This window comes from Medicago truncatula, chromosome 8, assembly GCF_003473485.1.
Source record: "Medicago truncatula cultivar Jemalong A17 chromosome 8, MtrunA17r5.0-ANR, whole genome shotgun sequence".
NCBI lineage: Eukaryota > Viridiplantae > Streptophyta > Magnoliopsida > Fabales > Fabaceae > Medicago > Medicago truncatula.
The window spans coordinates 2,326,025-2,350,585 of record NC_053049.1 but is presented as its reverse complement, the minus strand read 5'-3'; the positions used below and the strand labels follow the sequence as shown (position 1 = coordinate 2,350,585).

General features: G+C 31.9%; 3 protein-coding genes across 3 annotated transcripts; all 3 read right to left on the bottom strand.

The window, feature by feature from the left end:
• Positions 1-12,445: 12,445 nt before the first annotated feature.
• Positions 12,446-18,390, bottom strand: LOC25500188 (glutamate--tRNA ligase, chloroplastic/mitochondrial). The gene is made up of 13 exons (XM_013588533.3): positions 18,074-18,390; positions 17,589-17,707; positions 17,355-17,476; positions 15,737-15,916; positions 15,276-15,394; positions 15,140-15,188; positions 14,946-15,047; positions 14,450-14,552; positions 14,277-14,340; positions 13,863-13,977; positions 13,610-13,710; positions 13,225-13,381; positions 12,446-12,961 (listed from the first exon to the last, which is right to left on the bottom strand). The coding sequence occupies exons 1-13, from the start codon at positions 18,319-18,321 to the stop codon at positions 12,737-12,739; spliced, it is 1,704 nt and encodes a 567-aa protein (XP_013443987.1). The 5' UTR covers positions 18,322-18,390; the 3' UTR covers positions 12,446-12,736.
• Positions 18,391-19,970: 1,580 nt separating this feature from the next.
• On the bottom strand, positions 19,971-23,730 carry LOC112417271 (uncharacterized). The gene is made up of 5 exons (XM_024772646.2): positions 23,572-23,730; positions 23,430-23,479; positions 21,148-21,253; positions 20,974-21,032; positions 19,971-20,535 (listed from the first exon to the last, which is right to left on the bottom strand). The coding sequence occupies exons 1-5, from the start codon at positions 23,686-23,688 to the stop codon at positions 20,484-20,486; spliced, it is 384 nt and encodes a 127-aa protein (XP_024628414.1). The 5' UTR covers positions 23,689-23,730; the 3' UTR covers positions 19,971-20,483.
• Positions 21,402-23,128, bottom strand: LOC25500186 (cytochrome b561 and DOMON domain-containing protein At2g04850). The gene has a single exon (XM_039829473.1). It carries the CDS (start codon positions 22,895-22,897, stop codon positions 21,692-21,694), a length of 1,206 nt encoding a protein of 401 aa, XP_039685407.1. The 5' UTR covers positions 22,898-23,128; the 3' UTR covers positions 21,402-21,691.
• Positions 23,731-24,561: the final 831 nt, after the last annotated feature.

Here is a 24,561-nt window from a genome sequence, read left to right as displayed (position 1 = left end):
ATCCTCCTCATTTGGGAGAACTTAAAAATTGTATTGTGGGAGGATTTTGGGGGTTATGGAGGGTTTATATGAATTTTTCAAATTCAATCTATGTTGTTATAATATTCTTAAAATTAAAAGTATATTAACCATAAGTATTAGTTTATCATTATCTAAAAAACTGTTTTTTCAAAAAATGCAAATTTTTTATCCATTTTTCTATATATTTTCAACCCCCCTTCCCCTTCAAACTTCCAAACAAAGCTTTAGAGTCTGTTTCCTACTGTATCTACTGTATCCGTACTTCTTTGGATTCTCTACCTGACATTTCTATTATTAAATTTGTATAGCTGCCACCTCCTTTTGCAATTACCGTTTCCCATCTACAGTCCATTTATGTACGACATATCTTCTAAGGTATCAACCTGGTTTTTAAGGTAAAACACGACTTATTAGGATTAAAGTGATCACAGGTAATTAACAGATTATAGTTGATTGGAAAAACTCCAAATCCAAAAACATCTTGTATTTTGAACAATTTTGACGACCTATACGTGAAACATAACTCATTTTACAAGGCCTTTGATGTAAAGGATGTCTAATGCAAGTCTTTCAGTCAACTAATTTTAATTTATCTTCAACAGTTGCATGGACAATTGCACAAGAAACAGATTGAAAAAGTGAAAATTGAATTGGATGGTTTGAAGCAAAAACATGAAACACTTGCAAGTCACTATCAAAGGCTAAGGTAGTTACGCAATAAATAAGATAAAGAGGCACCTCTCGACTTCATCACATAGATCTTTCAGTTGAGTATGTTCATCATATGAAACCCTTAGTTAGTTAGTTCACTGGATTAATATTTTTCGCTTTAAATATAATGATATATAGATTTTCATGTTCTAGTAAGTACTAGATGCAAGAACAGCTATCCAAACAGAACATGTTCGTGCATTGTTTTTTGTCTCTCTCTTTCCTATGCAAGTGTCACAAATTTGCTGCAAAATTATGCTTAACTTCATCCCATTAGAATGAAGTATTCTACAGTAATAATGCAATTCCTTTTTTATACTATCTATTGTATTACATTCATATCTTTAAGCTTGCCATTTTATTTGAATTCGCGAAATAATTCCCCATACACGTGTTCCTTTCAAGGTTTATACAAGTGCAGAAGATGGTGCTTCCTTAGGCAAATTTGATCAATGAAGTTGATGGTTGGATTGGCCATGATAGCTGAACTTGTATGTGTTCTAATGAAAGTTAAATAATGTCGATCTCCTTTTTTTTTTTTTTTTTTTTTTTTTTTTTTTTTTTTTATGTCCATTTCAACCTAATGCACATACTTACAGATTTTAGGCAGCTGTTAAATTGATTTTATTTACAACACGTTTATAATCGAAAATGTCAAGAAATAATTAAATTTTAAAAGTATGTTAAAAGTTCGAAGCAATACCTTCACTGAACATTTTTAAGTCTTATAATTACAATGCAGAGATTGAACTTAATTAAATTTTTATTAGTTGTTAATGTTCTTTAATCTTGATCAAAGAACATGTTTATCAAATATTGGTAATTTTTTGTTTTCTCAATTTTTACCTAATATTGTTAATCGAGACTCTTTGCAACTTAAAAAGAGTCTTGATTGAAAATACCAAGAAATTTTTTTAATAATAAAATAATCTTTTAAAATCTCTTAGAATCCTAATCTAATACACCCTTGTTGTAATTTGATGGTTCTGTTTTGGACAATATATTTTGATTAGTTCAATATAAAATTTTGGTTTCTACTTTGATAGTTTACTTGGTATGTTTTCTACTTTCTATATGATATTCTTTGATTCGTCGGAATCAAATTTGAAAATTTGCTCCAACTTTCTGTAGGGTGCTTGAGGTGTGGCAATAATTGCACATATCTTGATTGAATATTTATAAAATATCATTCCATGGTATATTGTTAGCCATTTCTTTAGTTGATGACTTGAAATTTTACGAGATTAGGTTCATATCCTTATTTTCTAATAAAATTTCACAAAATTAGTTTTGAAAACTTTTACCAAATAAATGAAATGATATCTCATCTTTATGTATTTGTTTACTCTTGATTAGGTGCATGAATGAGTGTTGATAGTGGTTAGGAAATGGGGTGTATATGTTTGATATTTTGATTGTTAGAGAACTAAAGTTAGTTTGTGTTCTCTCTCTAGTGTAATTGTAATTGTTTATTTGATCAAACTTAAGTTCGTCCGGAACGATTGATAGTGTAGTTTAATATTAGAGACATAATGAAGAATATAAGTTATGGACGTAAATAGAAATAGTATAGGTATAGTATATAAACCTTATTATTATTAGATAAAGGTTGATAAGAGTTAGGGATGGCAATGGGTATCCAATGGGTAGGGTACTACAATGCCCATCTCCATACCCGCATTTGTAAAAATTATCCATATCCGTGCCCGTACCCTCGTGGACAACAACTTTAGTGCCATTCCCCATACCCTATGGGTACATAAGTGCCCATACCCGCATCCATAACCCGTACTTTAACTATTAAAAGACAATAAAAACATCACAATTAAAATAAAACTACGGTATAAATCTTTTAAAATTAACTCATAAAATAATATGAAATATATATATATATATATATATATATATATATATATATATATATATATATATATATATATATATATATATATATATATGTGTGTGTGTGTGTGGGTTGCGGGGCTGGACAGTATAGTACCCTTATCCATTTAAATTCGTGGGTATTACCCGGACCCTTCCCCAGACCCATGATAGCGGGGTTTTACCCTACCCATTGTGGATATTTTATGCGGGTATCCATTGGACCTGGATCCAATTCTTATCCCTAATAAGAGGAACACATGATTGGTATTAGAAAGAGTAAAAGACCGTTGGGAAGTACATGATTGTTGTGGTTTTGTTTGTATTTTTGGTCTTGTTATATTGCTTCTAGTTATTAAGTGAGTATGTTCACTCCCACATCTTATTTTCTTCCCAATTTCATTAATTCCTTTTTCTAATTTAATTTAATTTATGTTTTTATTGCAGACTAAATCTAGAATGTATATCAAATAGTTTTTAAAACAGCTGTCTCACCCAAAGTCGCCGAAATAACACATTTGAAAGCGTTTTTGTACTTAACAACAATTTTTCATCAACCATGATTTGTCAGAGATTAGAGATTATTTGTTAACACTTTAGTCTAGTCTTACTTTACTTTAAAAAAATCAAGTCAAACTTGTTGTAACCTTAGAAAATGTGCGTATATAGTATATAAATGAACGTTTTTAGATAGGGAACCGATGTTAGCTGAAGAGAACTGCGACTATACAAAACTAATAATAAAAAAGCTAAGTAGTGAATCAATTAAAGTTCAGATAAGGTAGGAAACAAATTTTGACTTAAGTGGATGGCACCTTTACAAATGTCTTTTGAATGCATCTTAAACACATATTTTGAATATGAGGGATGCTAGAGACACTCTTTTCAACACTCTCTTCAACATTCATTCTTTTATTGGATGAAACTGTTGTATGACCCACCACTTTCAGCCACCTGAGTAACGTTATTGTCAAATGGCGTTATTGTCTGTGTCCTCATCGACATCTCTAAAGGTATCTTTCAGCCACCTGAGTCGAATCAAGTCTGTTTCCTACTCTATCCGAACTTCTTTGGATTCTGTTCTTGACTTTTCTTTTATTAAATTTTTATAGGTCTCCCCTACTTCAGCTAACACCCGGTTCCCCATCTACATTCCAGTTATGTACAACATATATTCTAAGGTTATAACAATATCAACCTGGTTACTTTTAGGATTAAAATGGTAATCTCTAACAAACTATGATCAAAACAAAAAAGTGTACTTTGAACTATTTTGGCGACTTTGCGTGAGACATCCATTTTACAAGGTCTTTGATGTAAAGGATGTCTTATGAATGTCTTTCAGTCAGTTAATTTTAATTTATCTTCAATAAGGAACAGAAAGAAACAGATTGAAAAAGTGCAAATTGAATTGGATGGTTTAAAGCAAAAACATGAAACACTTACAAGTCACTATCAAAGGCTAAGGTAATTACGCAATAAATAAGATAAAGAGGCACGTCTCAACTTCATGACATGGATCTTTGTTGGAACACTATGAGTGTTAATTTGTGAATTAAAAAATTCTCATGTCAACTATCACATTGAGTGTTCATTTATGAGGAGAAATTTTGTCATTGATTTTGTAGAGGTCAGCTAATCCTAGCCATTGGATTTGTAACTCATCTTTGGCTCTTCACCTATAAATAGAGCTCCTCTCCCTCACTTCTACTGATCCCAAAAGTTATCTTGAGTTGTCAAAGAACTTTTCTCTCTTCTCCCTCCTTTAGCTTGTGTTGACGGGCTATTCTTTTCCTCTCCCTCTTTTTTCTGTCCCTTCGGATTTAAAGAGTGTTCTTAAGGTCATAGTCCCTTCAGTTTAAAATGTCCCTTCTGAATTAAGAATGGTCTTAAGAACATAGCCCCTTCGGTAAAATTCGTCCCTTCAAAAATAAGAGTATTTTTAAGATCATAGTCCCTTTCGAGATAAAGTGTCCCTTCGAAAAATAACAATGATCTTAAAAATATAGTTCATCCTTTTTATGTTTTATGCCCTTGGAGGAGTTAGAGGTTAGAGTGGTGGAGACACTATATAAGACTGGTCCTAGTACCATATAAGAGTGGTCTTAGTACTATAATAAAGTGGTATCAATACCATATTGGAGTGGTCTTAGAACCATATTGGAAGGTATATTTCTCGAACAAATCCTATAGTGCAATAGGACTCTGATACAGTTGTAGCTGTGTTGTTTTATCCTGGGGACGTCGTAGTTGATAGTCTGCTTGCACAATTTTGAGCAGTGCCACAAAACGTCTTAAAGAGAGCGACCTAGTTCGCAACTCTGCCTGATAAATCTCTTCGGTGACAGAAAAATATTTTTAACCAATTTTGACTATTGTTTCAACAATCTTATTTTATCTTTTAGTAATTGATATGTGTTGATAATCATGCATTCTACCAGGACATGTTTACACTTTTTTGTGCAAGCTCAAGTGAGTATCTTCATGATATGAAACCCTTAGTTTAGTTAGTTCACTGGATTAATTTTTTTCGCTATAAATATAATAATAGATTTTCATGTTCTAGTAAGTACTAGATGTAAGAACAGCTATCCTAATAGAACATGTTCTTGCATTGTTTTTGATATTATTTTGTCTATCTCTTTCCTATGCAAGTGTCTCAACTCACAAATTTGCTGCAAAAATTATTCTCAACTTCATCCCATTAGAATGAAGTGTCCTTAACCTGTTACAGTAACAATGCAATTCCTTTTTTATACTATCTATTGTATTACTTTCATATCTTTAAGGTTGCCATTTTATTTGAATTTGCGAAATAATTCCCTATATACGTGTTCCTTTCAAGGTTTATACAAGCATATAACTGAGCAGTACAACCCTTAAAAAAAAAAAGCAGTACAACATGGTTTACGGTAAAGAGTGATGGTGTAAAACATGTCATATTAACTTTGGTCAATATACTTGTAATATCAACTGCATGACCCTAATTGACATTATCATTTCCAGTCATTTTGAAAATCATGTATCAATGCTTTATAGCTTGTTTCTTTGCAAGTAACACTTACTCGGCTTTGTTTGTTTGTAATACCAGTTGTCATGATGACAGATTTGATATCAGATGGAGACCATGAAGGATGGACAGCTTTGACTAAGAAGTCCAACAAAGAAGTAATAGAATACTGATCAATTTTGAGATTAAGTTGTATATTTGATGCTCCAAATTAAGGGAGAAACCTTTGCAACTAATACATGTCAATCATTCACCCGTCCTTCATCAAACTTACAACAAAAATCTATTATGGCCTCTATGTATTTTAAACCCTATCAAATATTTTTTGCTAAAACAAACCTATCTCATCAAATGGGTTTCTTGTTGATAATTATGTTAAACGTTAATTGAATTTAACTCTAGGGAAACTAATGATAGATTGATGATGAAGAGTGTGTTCATGGTTTTGATTTCTTCAAATTCATATATAATATTCGCTCACGGGTTGATCATAAGAAACCTACTTATGTTTTTTTATGTGAACTGAGAATCCTCTACGCGCAATTGTAGAGATTAATCATTTGAGCAAGGTTAACATTGCTGAATTTTCAGGGTTGAATTTGAACCTACGACTTTTAGTTAAGTTGAAAGATATTCATTACCATCTTATCCAAGTGTTCTTGCCTAACACTCATTTAATAAGAAGACCTTTTAAGTTTTCTTTTTTACTTTTATTTTATTTTTCATTTCTTGTGCAAGTCACTAAAAAAATCGTGCCACGATGGAATATCGTAACGTGGCACGATGGTGCGCTGGATGCGAATAACAGAAACGTATTTTTTAGTGCAGATTTGTTCCAAATGTTAAGCGATACTTTTACTATAAATATAGACCTTGTATCAAAGTAAACTTTGAGATAGAGGGAGCTGAAACAAGGATTTAGAAATCAAACTACGGTTTGTATATATAGAGTTTGCTCTTGGCAACAAATACTAGGGTTGGGTTGATTCACCTTGGGAAACACTATTAGAATTGAGTCTCTTGGTATAGAATTAGACGGGAGACTTATTCTTGTAGCCCATTGATATCTCTTTTGTAAAGTTACTCATCATTATAGTGAAATAGAGGGCTGCTCTCTCTCCCAGATTAGGTCAATTTGGACAGAACTAGGTAAACAAATTTCGTGTGTTCTCTCTTTCTTTTCTCTCGTTGTTTTCTAATTTTGTTTTGTGATTATAACTTCCCTACACTTTGTTTTGGTTGCTTGACTATCACTTGCTCCACACATCAAGTTTATTATTGGTGTGATTTTCATCGAATTCACAACAATTTATTTACTTTTTCTTATAAAAAATATTAATATATTAGTAAAAATTGCTCCACACATCAAGTTTATTATTGGTGTGATTTTCATCGAATTGACAACAATTTATTTAGTTTTTCTTATAAAAAATATTAATATATTAGTAAAAATTGCTCCATACATCAAGTTTATTATTAGTGTGATTTTCATCGAATTCACAACAATTTATTTACTTTTTCTTATAAAAAAAATATTAATATATTAGTAAAAAAAAATGTGTTCCTTATAAAAGGGCCGATCCCATTTAATGGTGACAAAGAACCGTTGGGTTATGAGGGGATCGAGCAGGACCACATACATCTAGGCTAAAGCAACCATACAAGTGAGAGAGACGTCACACTTTTACCAAAAACTTTAAGACAACGAGTTTATGTGCTCTCTCACATATAGTGTTCAACTTCTAATTTTCTATCCGACGTGAGACATATAACTCACACACAACAAGAACTAGGTTTCAAGATCAATTCAACAAGAACTTTTAATTCAACGATTGAATTGGTGAAATCTAATATCTAGGGATGGGATTAGAAACAATGATTGAGGGTCGCAAAAGTATAACACATGATAAACAACATTAATAGTAACAAATTTATACTATTAATAAATGAATAAAATTTAGTTTAAAAAATAAAAATCATATATCCTAAAAAACCAAATACATAAACCAAGTTGCTTGGGCTCCAGTGGCAAGGAGCTCCTTCCAAGGACGTATCCGGGGAATACCGGGTTCGATTTCCAGGGGGAACAACTCTTGGCCAGTGCGCATGTCTCTATGCATGAGCCGGATTAGTCGTCCACAATTGGTGTGTCGGAAACCGGTGCGAAAGCCAAAAAAAAAAAAAAAACCAAATATATAAAAAAATCTTAGACAAGATAAATTATCTACGAATAAACCTAAATCTTGAAAGAAAGAAAAAATGGTGAGAGAAAACGTGAAACTCCTATCTTGTGACATAAATTAGAGAGATTTCATTTTTCCATCGCTAATTTTATTTTTTTCAAATTAGTAATTTTTGGTTTTTTTATTTGAGAAAACTCTTCTATAATTTCTTTTGTAGTGAATGTTTTGCAATATCGTTTTCAATTTTAATAGTCAAAATATTTGTAAGAAAGGCATTATATGTATTATTTTTATTTTTTTATTGCAAGGCATTATATATCTTGTTGTTGAACTAAATTAACTTCTGTAAAACATTCGAAATTGAGAGTGTAAATACAAGACGGATTCTATATCAATTAAAAGGTAAATTGTACATTTGAATGCATAGTCTAAAAGTTGCCGAAATATCCTAAAATTCAGAATGTTTTAATTAATAAATCAAGTGCATAATGTTTTCAATGAATCCTCAAGTATTTATCGGAATCAATTGAACAAGTGAATTTGTATAAAAAATTAAAAATAAACTAACAAGTGAGATATTTTTATTTTTATTTAAAAAGTATATGCTAGACTTAAACGTTATATTATTTTTGTAACCAAATAAAAAAAAAATTATATTATTTTATAAGCAAACTCTTTTTGTACATTTTTTTTATAAGCAAACTCTTATATTGATAAAGAGAAAATTAGCATAAGATGTACATAGCTACTAAAAAATTAGCATACGATTCATACAATACACCTTCTCTTCCACATTTGACAAAGAGTTAAATGTTGCTTAATAATACCTGTATCCATCATAAATTCTTTGTAGATAAAAATCAATAAGTATAATGAGCAAGTTTTTTTCTCGATATATAATTAGTCAATTTTTTTTTTGAGGAAATTAGTCAAATTTATTAAAGATTAGTCCACCAATATAAGTTTTGTTTGATAGAAACATATCAACAACCTAACAGTGGCTAATGTGTGACACTCTCTAGCTTTGTGTGACACTCTAAACATATCATCAAAATATACTAAAGTCATCAAATCTCAATGTCACCTAAGTATTTTCCGTGTTTCTTCTGTTTGGTTAAGATGATATATATGGTTTTGGGATTTGGGAGTGAAAAATCTTATAAGCATGCATATGAAGAATTGATAAGTGAGGAAGTTATTAACATTCTTAGCGAAATTGTAAAAAAGTAAAATATTATTAAAAAAAAGTTAAATGAAATATTTCGTGGATAGTAAGATGAAAGTAATTTATGTAGAAAAATAGAAAACTAAAATAAAATGTTTGTTGAGATATTTATCCAAGATTTAAAAACAATTTTGAAAAACTATAGTAAGTATATAGAATATACATATTGTCATTGATATTGATTTTTGAAAGATGATCATTAATTTTTATCCGACTTAAGTAATATGCTTAAAAAACTGAATGGCTAGTAGAGATAGGTATGTGGTTTTGAATTTTTATAAATATTAGTTATTTTCTTTCAAAAAAAATATTAGTTATTTGAAAAAATAATTTAAAAAGGTAAGATTCTTTCAAAGGAATAAAATCGGGAAGTTGTTACATTGGGTCTATAAAAAGAACTTCTTCAAAGGTGAAGAGAAGGTTTAGTTTTCTCGTAAGGTATGTTCTCTCTGCACTTGCACTTTACGTTCATGCATGCTTCATCAAAACCATATTCTATATAAACTTATATTATTGTTTGTTATCAATCTAAACTCCACTGCAATCATAGCCAATGAATGTTCAAATCAAGATCCTTTAATTTGCTTTCTTGATTATTATTTAGTGGTCAACAATCTTGATCGAAAAACTCTTAGAGCTGGATGGTGTGGTGGTAGTGATTTTAGGGTTCTTTAGAGATTCGATGGAGTGGGAGGTGCGGTTATTATTAGAAAATAAATTGGCAGCCTAAAATAAAGTATCCCTTTTATCTTTTATATATAGGCAGCCTAAAATCAAGTATCCTTTTATATATAAGTAGAGAAAATTATAATATTTTTTAGAGATAAAAATATAACTTCTTTTATCAAAAATAAAATATAATGGCTTCAAAAAAGGAATAATATAACTAACAGCCCTATCCTTCAAAAAATAAATAACTATAGCTTTATATGTACATAACTACATATTGAAATTCACGTGCATGCAAAATCAAATAATCACAACCGCCGATGAGATTATTATGTTGAGATATCTCTCACTTATCTTATATCAACTATAATTACAACTAATTTTTTAACCATAATTATTTTACCCTATTCCACTTTAATCATTATTGAAAATTTGATTATGCCCTAGAAGTAAGATTGAATTCATAAGTTCCAAAAACCCTAACCCTAGGGTAAAGGTTGAATTTTCTACGGACACTACATTAACCCTTAAACCCTAGGGCCACCACAAATTAGTGGCAAAACTCTATTGTATTCTAGATATAAGAACAAAAAGTAATGTTCTCACCTTAATAATTTTTTAAATTATGCTTTTGTTATTTTATTATTGTTACTCTATGCAGAAAAAACTTATAAATATAAAGGAGAGAACGGGATGTACTTTTTTACTCCGAGAAGTAAGAAATACAAAGAGGTCCTGATCGAGATGTTGAAAATCATGGTTTTCAATATGGTTTTTGGAAGGCTACCGGAAAAGAAAATCCAGTGAAGAACAATGATGTTGAGATTGGATTGAAAAGAACTTTGGTATATCATCACAGAGGTAATTAAACAAGCAAAATCTAAAAAAGAAAAGCCTAATGAGCCAGCAAGAGTTTAGAATTAAAGATCTCACAAGTTCAAGTATATATGAGAAAATAATGTTGCACGATTTTACATTTTCATTATAAATTTGGCAAACAAAAATTATATTGTCATGCATCTAATCTCTCTTATGCCATACATTTTTAAAATATATGTTTTAATTTTTTAGTGTGTGTATATATATTATTAAGGGAAATTATGGGCTGACACTTTTTTTTATCCATACCACTCGTATACCACTCCAAATGATATTTTTTTATTCATATTTCTCTTCCCTTTTATCAATTCATTATTTCTCTCTCATCCACTGATTCATTTCTCTCTATTATTAAAGATGGCATAGCGCTGGTCGCTAGTCGCTAGGGCTATCAATGAATAAATGATTTTTTTGACTTAGTGGAGAAATGTAACTCTTTTAAAATAAAATAAAAATTAATGTAATTATCAAAAGAACAAATAGTAGCAAACTGTTGTCTAATTTATACCTTCAATAGCAGTGAAACAAAAAGAATTGTAATTTTGAATATAAAATTATTTGTATATTTTTTTAATCGATCTATGTTAGTTGTTATGTTAGCTTTGTTTTTTCTCTTTCGTTTGAATCCTTTTTTTTTTCTCCTTCGTCCTGGTTTGAATCCAAGTTTGCAGCATATCTCTTAATCTCTTACTTCAAATCAGATGAAGCACCCAATCCGTCTAAAATTATTTCTAAATTGTTTTATAATAAAATGCTCATTATTTATATATTGCATGCTTATAATTTTTCACAAAAATGATTTGAATGCCTTTTTCAAATCTTGATGGTTCACGAAAATTTTGTTATGTCATATATATTTCTATACGGTTCTCATTTATTAGCTGAATTTTGTTATAAAAGTTACTTAATTTTCATTTGCTAGAATTAGTTGATCAATTTATATTTACTATTTTAATAAGTCCAAGTTCTCATTTTTTATATTTATTTTACCTTTTACTGTTCTCCCTCTCTGGTAAGAACAACCAAGTCCCTCTTCAGCAATAAGTGTAGTAATAAATAGTATTATTTAAATAATGTATATAAAAACTAAAATGTCTTATAAATGTTGCAGGATGATTGGGCTTTATGCAAAATCTATGAGTCTCAGTATGGAATGAAGAAGAAGTGAGAATATCTACCAATGTGGTTGTCAATCCACAATGCCAACCTAGTGAATATCATCAAACTGACTTTGTCACCAAATATGGTTGTCAGTTCAATCAAGATTCTAGCATAGCTCAGGAAATGCAAGATGCTGCTTATGCAGCTTTGTTGACAAGTTCAACAAATGCAATTAGCTTCTTTGTCAGGAAACATGGTTGCCGCGTCACAAGATCAACCGATGAAAGCTTTGTTGTCACCATACAAGATTGGGATTTCCCAATGTCAATCTAGTCAGCGTTATACTCAAGCTCAACAAATGCAAGCTTCTTTGCCAGCAGACATGTTTGACGTGCCAAAGGATCAACCCTAATAAACATTCTCATTCTCAGATGGAAGATGACAGTGATACATGTGACGTTAATGATAATTTTTCTAGGATCCAACAATTTACCTATCTGTGGTAACCAAATGTACACTTCCTTTTTCACAATTTAACTTTGTTTTTTAAACTTCCCTCTATTCACATTCCTATATTATTCCAACACCACATGGCTTAATGATTAGTCAAATTTATTATGACAATTCTGTTCTGTTTTTACCGTGTAGCTTCTATAACATTTTTACTCTATTGTATTTGAATACTTTTCAGCTGCATGATTTTAGCTCATTTTTATTTTTAATAAATTCATTTTGCCATAAAATTCCCGTTTGTTGATCTATCCATTCTCTTTTATTTGTTTCCTTCTTCATCCTTCATATAAAAACATTACAAGTTCAAAACAAAACAAAAAAAACATGATACTAAATAGTTACAAAAATAAAATAAAAAATTCACGGAGGTACATCTAACCACCTCCCGACAAAAACAAATAGAAACTCATTATTACTAAACATTCCTTGGTAAAATTACAAAATTAGACTTCTGTTATCAAAAAAATCACTCAAACAAAGAATGAAAGAAGCCTCTAAATAGAAGTGCAAAACCATAGATAGACCTTGAAGGTGAATTCTCAATTAGACAGTAGAAGCAGTCTCCTTCACAACATGATCTTTGGACAGTGTTTCCCAATTAATTTCTCTAAGCATTTTAACTCTTTCATCAATTGTCACAAAGCTAACTTCAGGAGCTATGACACCAGTAGTCCCAGCTTGATAAAGCAAGACAACAGCAGCCCCAATATCTGGTCCGTGGAGTTTTCCAGTCAGTAGGAGCCGAAGTGGCATGAAGAGTGATTTTCCCTGTAAGATTATTAACATATTTTTCAAGTTATTATAGTGATATGTGAAAACTGAAGCGATGCAAGTATTTTTAATTGAAAAAAAAGTAAAATGACATGCACAGGCAATCAGGCATCACAATAACAAATATTCCAACTATGTTGGCACACACTAAATGCCGACAATCACAGCAAACCAAAAATTCGATTTAAGAAATGAAGAAAATATAAACGAACAAGGGTGACCGGACTAAATCCTGTTTGAGACTTTCCCATTCAGCTCACCTTGCGCTTAGTTGACTTGCCGAGGCCTTTGACCCAATTTTTCCAGCCAGCTTGGCCTTCTTCCAGTGCACCTACAAGATCACCGCTATCATAGGCAGCCAAGAAGCTGGCACAAAACTCAGGAAGATTATCTTGTATGGCAGATTCTGCTTCTTCGCTGCCAGCAACAAGTAGAAAGTTGGCACAATCAATAAAAGGAGATATGGCATTCGTGACTCCGAAATTTTAAAAAAAAAGCCAAACTCATACAGCCTTGCATATCACAATCATGTTCATTTTTAGAAGGCCAATGATACAATTAGGAATATCCACAAAGATATATATATATATATATATATATATATATATATATATATATATATATATATATATATATGAGCATCACCTTTGTAAAGTAGAATGTAGAGGATAAGAAAGCAAGTTAGAAAGTACTTTGTCTGCATCAGTTATCAAGTCAATCCCATCCTTAAGTAGGTTTATTAATTCCTGTTACAAGATGTAACAACACCACACTAAATAAATCACAATTGGATAGAAATATGTATGTAACGAAATCAATTATTTTATTTATATCATTCCTCCACCTAATTAAAAGTATAAAGGAAACTGAATCAAGTATGCAAGTAATTGGATCTTACTTCAACAAAGGGCCCTTCTGATACTGTGAGGAAGCCAGATGTCTTCCAACGCTCTCCGATAAGTTTGGTCACCTCCTCTGATGGACGTGCTCTTAAATGCTGACCATTCATCCACCTAATTAAAAAGTATAAAGAAAATTACAAAGTCATAAATTATTATTTATTTATTTATTTAATGGAAGGCACGATTGGCAGTAAAACTTTGTAAGGACTCCTAATAGTAAAGCACTCGAAGTTTATGATATGAATAAGTTAACAAATAACTGTATGCAAATAAATGTACCATACATCCTATTACCTGTTATAAGCAACTCTAAGATTTTTTTTACCCATTTTATCTTGAATATAGGAAAACCATGAGGAAAAACACAGGATTTATTTATTCAAATAAAGTAGGGAAAATGCAATACATACCTTAACTTTGTGGAATCAAATACAGCACCACTTTTGTTCACACGTTCAATAGTGAATCTTTCAACTGGTTGACACAAGAAAAGCATTTTAGAATAAGAAAGTTGTGAAACCATTTTTCCGGTTAGAAACAAACTATCTGATACTATATGAATAGAGAACCAGAATTTACTAACCAAGTTTATCAAGGGTGAAGAACTCATTTTCGGTCCCATCGCCCCAACCTAATAATGCTAGGTAGTTATTCATTGCCTCAGGTAGGTATCCCATTTCCCTGTACTGCAAGACAGCAGATATTGAGGTTTTAGAACTAATTACCCTTCCAAGAGAAGAAGCTTTATTAGAACTTACATTATAAAATTAAAGGTTAAATATGTTCAGTCCCTAAACTACTTTTCGAGCTTAGTTACTATATCAATTTGTGCAATTTAGTCTCTGTATTAATAACTTTATACAGAAAATGTTTTTAATCCCTGTATCTGTATTCATTCGGTCCCTATTAAAGCAGGATAAGGACCAAGATTGATATAGGGACTAAATTTGAAGATCTGTGAATTTTATAGCAACTAAAAAGTAAAACATTAACCCTAAGATTAAAAAGAAAATAAAAGAAAGTGAGACCTCATAAAACTTTAAGAACGATGTAATCTGGAAATGATGGATGAAACTTACCTGACCAACTGATGTCGCTCCATGTCGCTTTGATAATTTACTCCGATCAGGAGCTAAAATTAAGGAAACGTGTGCAAAATGAGGCATGGGAAATTTTAGTGCCTGTAAACAGATTCATGCACAGATGCAGAACAAACCAAAATCAGTGACCAAGATGCTATAAAAGATTATACACTTTACTGTTTGCACTTTACCTTATATATTAATGCCTGCCTTAGAGTGTTTGGTAAATGCTCCTCTGCTCTGAATTACAAATACTTTACAGAATAAGATAGCGAAAGTATTTAATCAAACAGATTGATTTGATAGAATAAGAAATTAAACCATTACCTGATAACATGAGAAATAGCCATGGTAGCATCATCAACCGTCACACAAAAGTTATAAACTGGTTGACCGTTACTCCTCATTATCACAAAATCTCCAAGTGTATCCAAATTCCAACTAACCTTCAAGACACTAACAAAGAAAGTTAATAGCTAGTCAACATGATTTGAAAGAAATTTGTTTATTTTTTATCAATGAAAAGCACATCTTTAACATGTAAAGAAATAATGTGTTTATGTCGTTACATTAATCTGCTGTTTCAAAGGGATCATGGATAGAAAATTATGAGACAAAATACTTTACTTAAGCAGTTGACTTATGAATATGAAGGCAGCACATATAAAAGAAGTGAAGCATTTCATTTTTGTACTACATGGAGTAGGAAATCACCGATCATACCTTAAAAAAAAGAATACCAAGATAAAAAAAAATGGATATGGGCGGAAGAGAAATAAAGAACTCACCTCGCCTCGTATTAAGTCGGTAATTTTTAAACTTCCTTTGGGGACACGAAACCGGAATGTATAAGGAGTTCCTTTTGCCAGCTCTTCTTCTACTTCCGCATCTGTTGCATTGGCCCATTTACCTGTGTATACTGGAGGCAATTTTTTTAGTTTAGCATCCTTCTTCATTTTCTCTAGTTCCTGTGTAAAGACAAATAAAATTGAGAACTTTGCGAATTTTCAGTCAAACATATACATGCTTCAAACTAGAGGAGTAAAAACTAAAAACTGAACACACTCAAGTGTAACAGCCTCAAAATCTCGTACTTATTCCTAAAAGGTACACATTCAAAAAAATAGGAAACCTTGCTGAAAAGCAAGTTGCCATAAACTGACCTAAAAACCATTTGAATGGATGCAAAATAAATTATGAGTACAGGTGAAGAACCAAGCAGTAGCTAAGGAAGTTTTTTCCAGCAATGCCCTGTTCGGATGAAAAGCTTATTTTGCAGCTTATAGCTTAAGATAAAATAAAGTCAATATGTTTTTGTTAATATATATTTGTTTACATAAGCTATCCTAGAGAGCTTATGGAAATAAACTGAAAACAGCTTATGAACATGCCATAAGCTGTCTTCATAAGTTCTCCAAAAGAATGTCACAAGTGTTCATCCTAGTTGATAAGCTCAAATAAGCCATCCCAAACAGGCCCTAGGTCAAATATATTGTAAAAAAACAGGACACATAATAATACAAAACAAAAACACCAATCCTATCATCACAGATTATGCTACCTGTTTATATTTTCAAATTTTAGCTCATATATAATAAAAGGAAAAAAAATGCCACATAACATACATTTCAAAGCGTGTGGGGCAAGTTACTACTTCAAATCTAAAAAGAACATGTTTGGATTAGCTTAGGTATGCCATTATTTTGCTTTTTTTAGCTTCCGGATTTTAACTAAAACTATTGTTTCCCATTGTTTACCTATTTATATCAACAACTAAAAAAGTGACAATAATCATAATATGGTATAGCCTTTTTTATGAATATTTTTTATGAAAAGGTATGTTATTACTTTTAGCTTCTAAGAAAAGCATTAAATCAGCTTTCTATTTCTTTAGGGTCTGTTTCGGAGTTTAGGAAGGGAGGGGAGGGGTTTAGAATTAAGGAAGGACGACGTGGAAGGAATGGAGGGTTTTAGGAGGGGCTTTGGGGAGTTTATTTTTCTTCATAATACAAAATCCCTCTAATTTTGCGGAATTTGAAAAATTTACAGGACAAGGATTTTGGAGGGCTTAAATAAATTATTCAAATCCAATCTATGTTGTTATAATACTCTCAAAATTGAAAATATATATTAATAGCATTCATTTACCAGTCTCTACCAAATCACTCAAATAAGGTGTGAGATTTCTCCCAATTTTGCTCTCCTTCCCTCCCAAACTTCCAAACATAGCAGTAAGGTTTTTTCTTTTTCCAAATGCACTCTTTTTAAAAAGAAAGGGGATACACATACAAATGGCCCTTAAGCTTCCTTTAAACACATCACACATGTATACATTACATGACAACAAAGGTTTCATTCTATTCCATTCCATTACAAGTAAGAGATTGTCATGAAGATTAAAAATACCTCATCAGAACAGAAGCAGCGATAAACTTGACCGGATTGAAGTAGTTTCTCAGCATATTGTTTATACATAGAATTCCTCTCGGATTGTCTATATGGACCATAATCTCCACCAACACCGGGCCCTAACAACCACCACCACATCATTCAATCATCATCAACCAAAACAAATATCACCAAATATATAAATAAAACCCAATAAAAACAACAACAACAAAAATGCATATAATATTGTACCTTCATCCCAATCAAGGCCAAGCCAAGTAAGATCTCTAAGCACTGCCTCCTCAGATTCCCTAGTAGACCTCTCCAAATCAGTGTCCTCAATTCTCAAGACAAATTTCCCACCTTTGGACCTGAAAAAAACATTCCCAGTACGTACAAAATTAAAACTAGCCAAACCCATAATCAAATTCTGAATTTTCTGTTAAATTGAAAAAAGAACGTAAAAAACCAAAACCAGAACACGAAAACTCAAAACAAGCCAAACCAAAACCACCAAACCCAGAATAAAAAATTGATTTTTTTTAAATGCAGAACATTAAAAAGAAAAAAACCAAACCCAGAATCAAAAATTGAAAACCCAGAATTAAAAATTGATTTTTTTACATAAAATTCTAAAAAAACATGCAAAAATCGAAAACAATCAAAACCCATTATTAAAAATAGAATTTTTACAATTGAAAAGGCAAAAAGAAATTGAGGGAGTGTGAGTAACTGACCTAGCAAACAAGTAGTTGAAGAGGGCAGTTCTGGCACCACCAACATGAAGGTTACCAGTAGGAGAAGGAGCGAAACGAACACGAACAGGGAGAGATTGTTGTTGTGAAAGAGCATTGACAGAGAATTTGCGACGGAAGGAGAAGATTCGTGAAGTGTAAGAAGAATAAGATTGATGAAGAAATGGAAATGGAAGAGATGGTGTAGCAAGCTTTGTCCATGGACTACTATTACTCAACGCCGCCATCATATTTCCTTGTCTCAGCTTTCGGAACAGAAGAAGAAGAAAGGATAATTGATTTTGTCTTATGCGTTTTTTCTTTACAATAGGTTAATTAATTTTTTTTTGTTTTTGACAATAGCTTAATTAATTAATGGGTAAAATAACGAAAGAATCAAAGAATGAATAAATACGCAATTACCCTCTAAAAGTGTAAGTTTCGTCAATTATCCCTGACGTTAACAAAACTTCAATTATCTCCTTAAAATTGCACAACGTTAATCAATTTACCTCCCTATTTAACTGTCACTTTCAAAGTTCAATGCAACATTAAATGTTGTTTTACCAATATTATCTTTAATTAATTGCGGAGAGAAATATATAAAATAAAATATTAAATGAATAAGGTCATTATAGTAAAAGTACAACTTATTGCATCAAAAGTAGTAACAATCATTGACTATATTGATTTATGTAAAATGTCAAAATGTGACGATTAAAAAGAATCGGAGGTAGTAATTTCCTTCTTTGGTAAAAAAAAAAAATATAATTTCCTTCTCTAAACAAATTAATATGGCAGCTTACAATTAATATGGTAATAAACAATTGGGCCAGAACAAAAGACTAAAAAAAAATCGAAAGACCCATGACTTATTAAAATAAAACAATAAATAAAACAAATACATAATTGTTTTTTAATAGTTGGGTGGGGTCAACTTTTTTGTTACACAATAGCCAAAAAGTTTCAAACAATTAACAGGTAACAAATATGGGCCATCCACATAAAAAAATATTAAATTAATGGTTGTTATTAAACTTTCCTATAATGGAAAAGAACTTCCCTTTCCCATACTAAACCTCACCTCTACATGAAGCTTTGCAAATCTCAAAAGTAGTGTCAAACATGGAGCTGGTGTTGATTTTCTTAGACATGTCATCAACCACGGGCTTACAGTCAAGTTCGATAGACACTTTAGATAACTTAATACTACCAAGTCACTTTATCGCTTCCTTTGGTACTCTTGCTTATGCTTCGTGAGGTTGTGGTGATTCTTTAAATGGTATGGAATATGTTAATAATAAATCTGAGTTATAAATTTCATAATTTTTTTTCTTGAAGGAATTATAAATTTCATACTATTTGAAAAAAAATTAATAATCATGTATTTTCAATCTACTTATAAAAATCTTTAGAAAATGAAAAAGGTAGTTACTAAGTTGACTTATATCACATTATTTATAAACTAGTTAATTGCTTATATAAGATAGTTGATTATATTTTAGTTTTTTTTGTAAAATTAACGGTTGAAATATGAAATGACATAAAAAAGGATATATTTAATAAATATTTACTTTTTAATAACTTGATTTCTTTTTTCTTTTTTTAGTTGTGTTATTTGAACAACAATTTGTATGACAATTTATTGGATACTCATAAAATTTCAAAGAAAATGAGGTATTTGTACAAAAAACAAAGCCTTAGAGAAAGAAAGCAAACATATGATGTTAGTATAAGAGAGTAAATTGTCACGAAAGTTGTTAAAAAATGATTGCACGAGTACAATGCATTTATTTATCACACACTTTTAGCTGTTAATGGTCTAAAGTTTCTACTTATATAAAATGATCCCAGATAATCAACTTGCCAAAAACTTCATCTTCCAAACAAAAATGTCAACTTTGTAACAAAGTTTAATCTCCGCCAAAACAATCACTATAGACAAAAACTTTGGGCAACCAAAACAACACAACAATGTCTCATCTTTCCATGTAACTTGAGAAAAATAATGCAGATAAAAGCAAAACAGAGTGAACTTATAAGCTTGGAAAATATTCCTCTTGAGGGAGAGTTTAGTTTTGCTCGTCATGTGTTTCTGCCTTTCGAGAAATTAGTCTCCACCGTTGCGTTTGGAAGGTATCCAATTCAGATCAAAAAGCACGTCTCATTTCTGAGAGACCAAGGTATATATTCTAGGTGCATTAATTTAAAGCAAAAAATGTACAAAGGTACGAAGCGACTTGTATACTACCATATCAGTCTTCAAGGTTACAAAACTAAGGCAATCTTCTAGCTTATACTGAATTTCCAAGAACGCATATTTGAATATTTTTTTTGGTTAATCTTAACTAAAATTGATCAGGGCATATATATTCGCCAAAACCTCGTCTTCGGCTCAGAAGTTTTGCATTGATTAGCGGTCAAAGGCACCCTTAACACCCTTAAGGCTCTCTCCCAAGGACAACCTGCAAGTTAAACACAATTATGCTTGAAATAAAAGCTTCATCTAGTCATGCCATGTTGCTTTCTCATTTATAAATCTAATCAGCCGCAAAAAAGAATGACTTATACAAATCTAGCCATGTCAATCCAATTCATTGCAATATAAGTTAACCAAATAGACATGTGTTCTAAAGAAAAAACATTACTGAAGTTTTGTTGTGGTTATGCAGAAATTGAGGACACAAGTCACTATTCTAATTTTTAACACAAAACAACAATCATAAATCTGTAGTAACTTGGAACAACCTAACCACAAGGTAGGCGTCAAGTTACAATCGAGTGGAGTGTCAAAGAATTGATATCGGTGGTTCAGTTGCTTGGGAAGCCACTCATAGCTATGTAATGAACAAATGCACTAAAACTTCAATGAAAATTCTGAGCATCAAGTTTCGGCAACATACTTATGCATACAGTATTTGTACTCTTGGCTCCGAATTAAGTCTTTTTCTCCCTCTTCAAGCTACAAGGAAAAAATGCAATCTAGTTGAGTATCTCGAAAAATGTAAGAACTATTGAAATAATATTATTAATTTCAATCCCATCAAAAAGGATATGACATGCAAAGTTTGCCTCACCGGGTCACTCTCATAGATGAGCTCGTAACAAGACGGCGAAAGGCATCGCAGAGCACAATTCTCCCTTGCTATCATCGATGATTTGCATTGCCAACCCCACAATCCACTATCCACACACACAAAAAAGAAAAAGAAGATTACAAACGTGCATCTAAAGTTTCCAAATATTGCACAGCCCAATCAAATTTTCAAGAGGAGAAAAAAAAGACTCAGAAATATGAGTCAAACATCACATATCTATAAAAGCATAGTTCTGAACTGGAAGCAGACATGTTTCAACTATAACAGTAAACGGAGTAAATATACAAGTTGGTCCCTCGGATATTACTTGCTTTGGTCTCCAAAGACATAAATATAACTTTGTTCCCAAAACTCTCAATTACTAACAAATTCACATTATTAAGAAAATTTGGGGACTAAAATAACATAAGCAACATTTTTCAGCATCAAATTAAATTATTTACTCTTAACAAAAAGTGGAGCAAAACTATATATTCTTTTCCACAATTTTTCAGCTATAAAGTATGGATGTATGTATTCTCTTTCAAGTGTGGATGCCATTATTCCCTTTGTCAGAAGTTCCGATAAGTCCTTCTCTCCTCATTTTCTCTTCCTTAGATTTCCTACAGAACATCACCCAAGAGTTCACCTCCAAAGCTATGGAAACACCAATCAGAGTAGAAAGTCCCAGACAGTAACTCAACTTGGCATAGGATCTGCTGGCCCCCATCACTTCAAACCCTTGAAACACATTCACAAACCCGAGCACCACACAAGAGTACCCAACAAAGTGGTGGTAGGATTTCCAATACTTCCTGAACTTGTTCCTAGCGTTTGGCCTAAACAACAACGCTAAAGTCTGCAAGGCTCCAAGGCAAAACACGGCGACTCCAAGCTTCCTGTGGAGGCTATACTCCACTCCTGGAGACAACTGCCCAAGGTGAATGCCAATTGCGAACCCCACAGTTCCAAGAATGAAAGCAAACAATTGTATTCCTGCATGAGCATAGAACCATGCAGGACCTAGTGATTGAATATGCCTAAAGTAACGTGCAGTTATAGCTCCCATCGGCAAAAGAATACCCCATGAGATGGCATTCAAAGTACCGTGAATCACTCTCAGCATTGTAAGGTCTGTGTGTTGACGAGCGGATGAACCTGACAAAACGTCCAAGGTGGCAATGGAAGAGAGATCAGTGGAGGTGGTTGGATGAATAGTAGGCGAGTAGCCTTGAACATAAAGTCCTCGATTCCAAACAAGGTGGATTTTGGTTTTGTTTGATTCTAGTTTGAATTTGGCATAGATTTGGATGGGGGCACCATTATGAATGGTGGCCCTTTTGCCACCATATATGGCTGCCGTGGAAGAGATGAGGTGAATGTCAAGTGGCCGAGAGAGCAGCGGAGATTTTTGGAGCTTCACATTCGGGTCTAGAATGTAAGGAAGTAGGACTATTTGGCCTGAAGTTGGGTCAGAAAAGGCTATTAAAGCACGAGTTCCTGTCATCTCCGATGAAGTTGGGTTGATTCCCCATCCAACCCATCCAGAAGGTGAAATGAAGGTTCCAAAGAAGACTAGTTCTAAGGTGGAGTTATGAGGGTAGAAAGTCCATGCTATAGAGGCTTGTTGGGTGGGAAGATTCATACATTTTTGGAAGGTTTTAGTAGAGGTTTCTACAGTGCAGTGAGATGAAAAACCAATGTGAGGAAGGAAACACATTTGGAGAAGGAAGACATAAACAAGAAACATGATGGTGCAGTGGTAGATGGAGAATTGCACTAGTGGATGGTTTATTTGGTTTGTAAAGCTTTATCTTTATGCAAACGATTTGTATTTTGTAATGATGTCTTCAGAGGAAGAGTGTAATCTAATGTAATGTGCCATCATAGATTTTGAGTACAATTAGTGAATTTTGTTTATGCTTAACTTTGAAGGAAAGACATATAATACTCTATTCGTTTGGTGGACACTCATAGACAGTAACAAACTACTCTTTCCCTAAGTACAAGGAAAATAGAGACTTGTCTCTAAATATATATAACTATCATTTCAAATCACCAAATACAATTAATTATTTTTATATGGTTGTTAATTTAATAACAAATATTTTTTCTCTAACAAACATTTTATGTAATATTTTTATGCCATTGTCCCAAAAATTGTCACATTCTTTCAAATATTACTCCGCAAAATCATCATATACAAAATAAGCTACTTATTTTTGTGAAAATTAACACAAAAAAACTTATAATAAGAGGAAAAAGTGGAGAATGAAGAAAACCTGTCAATATCAGCATAACACTGAATCTTGTTATTCCTAACTTGAACATCCTGCAAAAAAAAATGAAAAACCCAGAGATGATAATCCAAAAGGGTAAAAAAAAGTGAAATAAAAAAATGAAATTGTTGTGAGGGAGACATACAGAGATTGGGTGAGGAGATTTAGCAAGTAGTGGTGTGAAACAGAAGAAGGAAATTAGGAGAAAAGATATGAACAATGAATTTGGGTTTCGAGGTGAAACTGTTGTAACTATCATCATTGTGTTCTGTTCTGTTCTGTTCTTTTCTTGTCTGCTTTCACGGTCGATATATGTATATGTTAAAAAATTTATAAAAAAAAAATTGTGTAAAATTCATAAAAATTGAAACCAGCAAATATTTCATAAAAATATTCCTTAAAAAATATATATATATATATATATAAGAAATACTACCAAATAAACACTCGTTTTTGTGTGTAAAATTTAGATGAGTTGCACCAATATTATAGATATATAAGATTTAACAGAAAATTAGTTTGGTGCAGATTATTCAAAATAATTTATTTTAATCATTTATTCATCGTTTTCTTTTATCAAAATACACTAAAGTCATCAAAACTCAATCATTCAAACATTCCAAACATAAGAGTGAATGCACATGAGTGGCATGTGAGAAATTGGTGCAGGTTAGTTAGTACATGAATTGAATGTTACCATGTTACTTAACACATTTATATAACCACCTTCATGAGAGAGTCGTGATACATGAATTTCACTTGAGTGACTTTGATTTTTACTTAAGTATTTTCTCAAAGCGAGAAAAACATAGAACTTTTCCTTAGGAATCACAAATTGTTTCCTTTGATCCTCCACATTGACTGTCAAACTTGACTCATAGACTTGGCATCAAGTGCTTAAACAACTAAATAATTTGTCTTGTCCTTTTTCTGTAGCTTACTTCCGGAAAGGGCCAAGACAAAGAGTTCACCATTTTAGTACTGGATTTGAGTACTGTTTTGATATTCAATGCAACTAGATTCAAAGGTTGCATGAATACAAAGTTGAAGGTTAATGTGGAGGTAGAGAAAGGTGAAGAAGAATATGGCTTGTTCACAAAGAAAGTGTAGACAAAGCTGTGAAAATTGTGATGGA

Excerpts from the sequence above, each read along its gene's own strand:
- LOC25500188 (XM_013588533.3), bottom strand. The coding sequence starts at position 18,321 with ATGATGGCGGCGTTGAGTAATAGTAGTCCATGGACAAAGCTTGCTACA. Across the intron at positions 15,395-15,736 it reads CCGACTTAATACGAGGCGAG|GTTAGTTGGAATTTGGATAC; the intron begins GTGAGTTCTTTA and ends AGTGTCTTGAAG. Across the intron at positions 13,711-13,862 it reads CAGAAGGGCCCTTTGTTGAA|GAATTAATAAACCTACTTAA; the intron begins GTAAGATCCAAT and ends ATCTTGTAACAG.
- LOC25500186 (XM_039829473.1), bottom strand. The coding sequence starts at position 22,897 with ATGTTTCTTGTTTATGTCTTCCTTCTCCAAATGTGTTTCCTTCCTCAC.
- LOC112417271 (XM_024772646.2), bottom strand. The coding sequence starts at position 23,688 with ATGATGATAGTTACAACAGTTTCACCTCGAAACCCAAATTCATTGTTC. Across the intron at positions 23,480-23,571 it reads AATCTCCTCACCCAATCTCT|GATGTTCAAGTTAGGAATAA; the intron begins GTATGTCTCCCT and ends TTTTTTTTGCAG. Across the intron at positions 21,254-23,429 it reads TGTTATGCTGATATTGACAG|TGGATTGTGGGGTTGGCAAT; the intron begins GTTTTCTTCATT and ends GTGTGTGGATAG.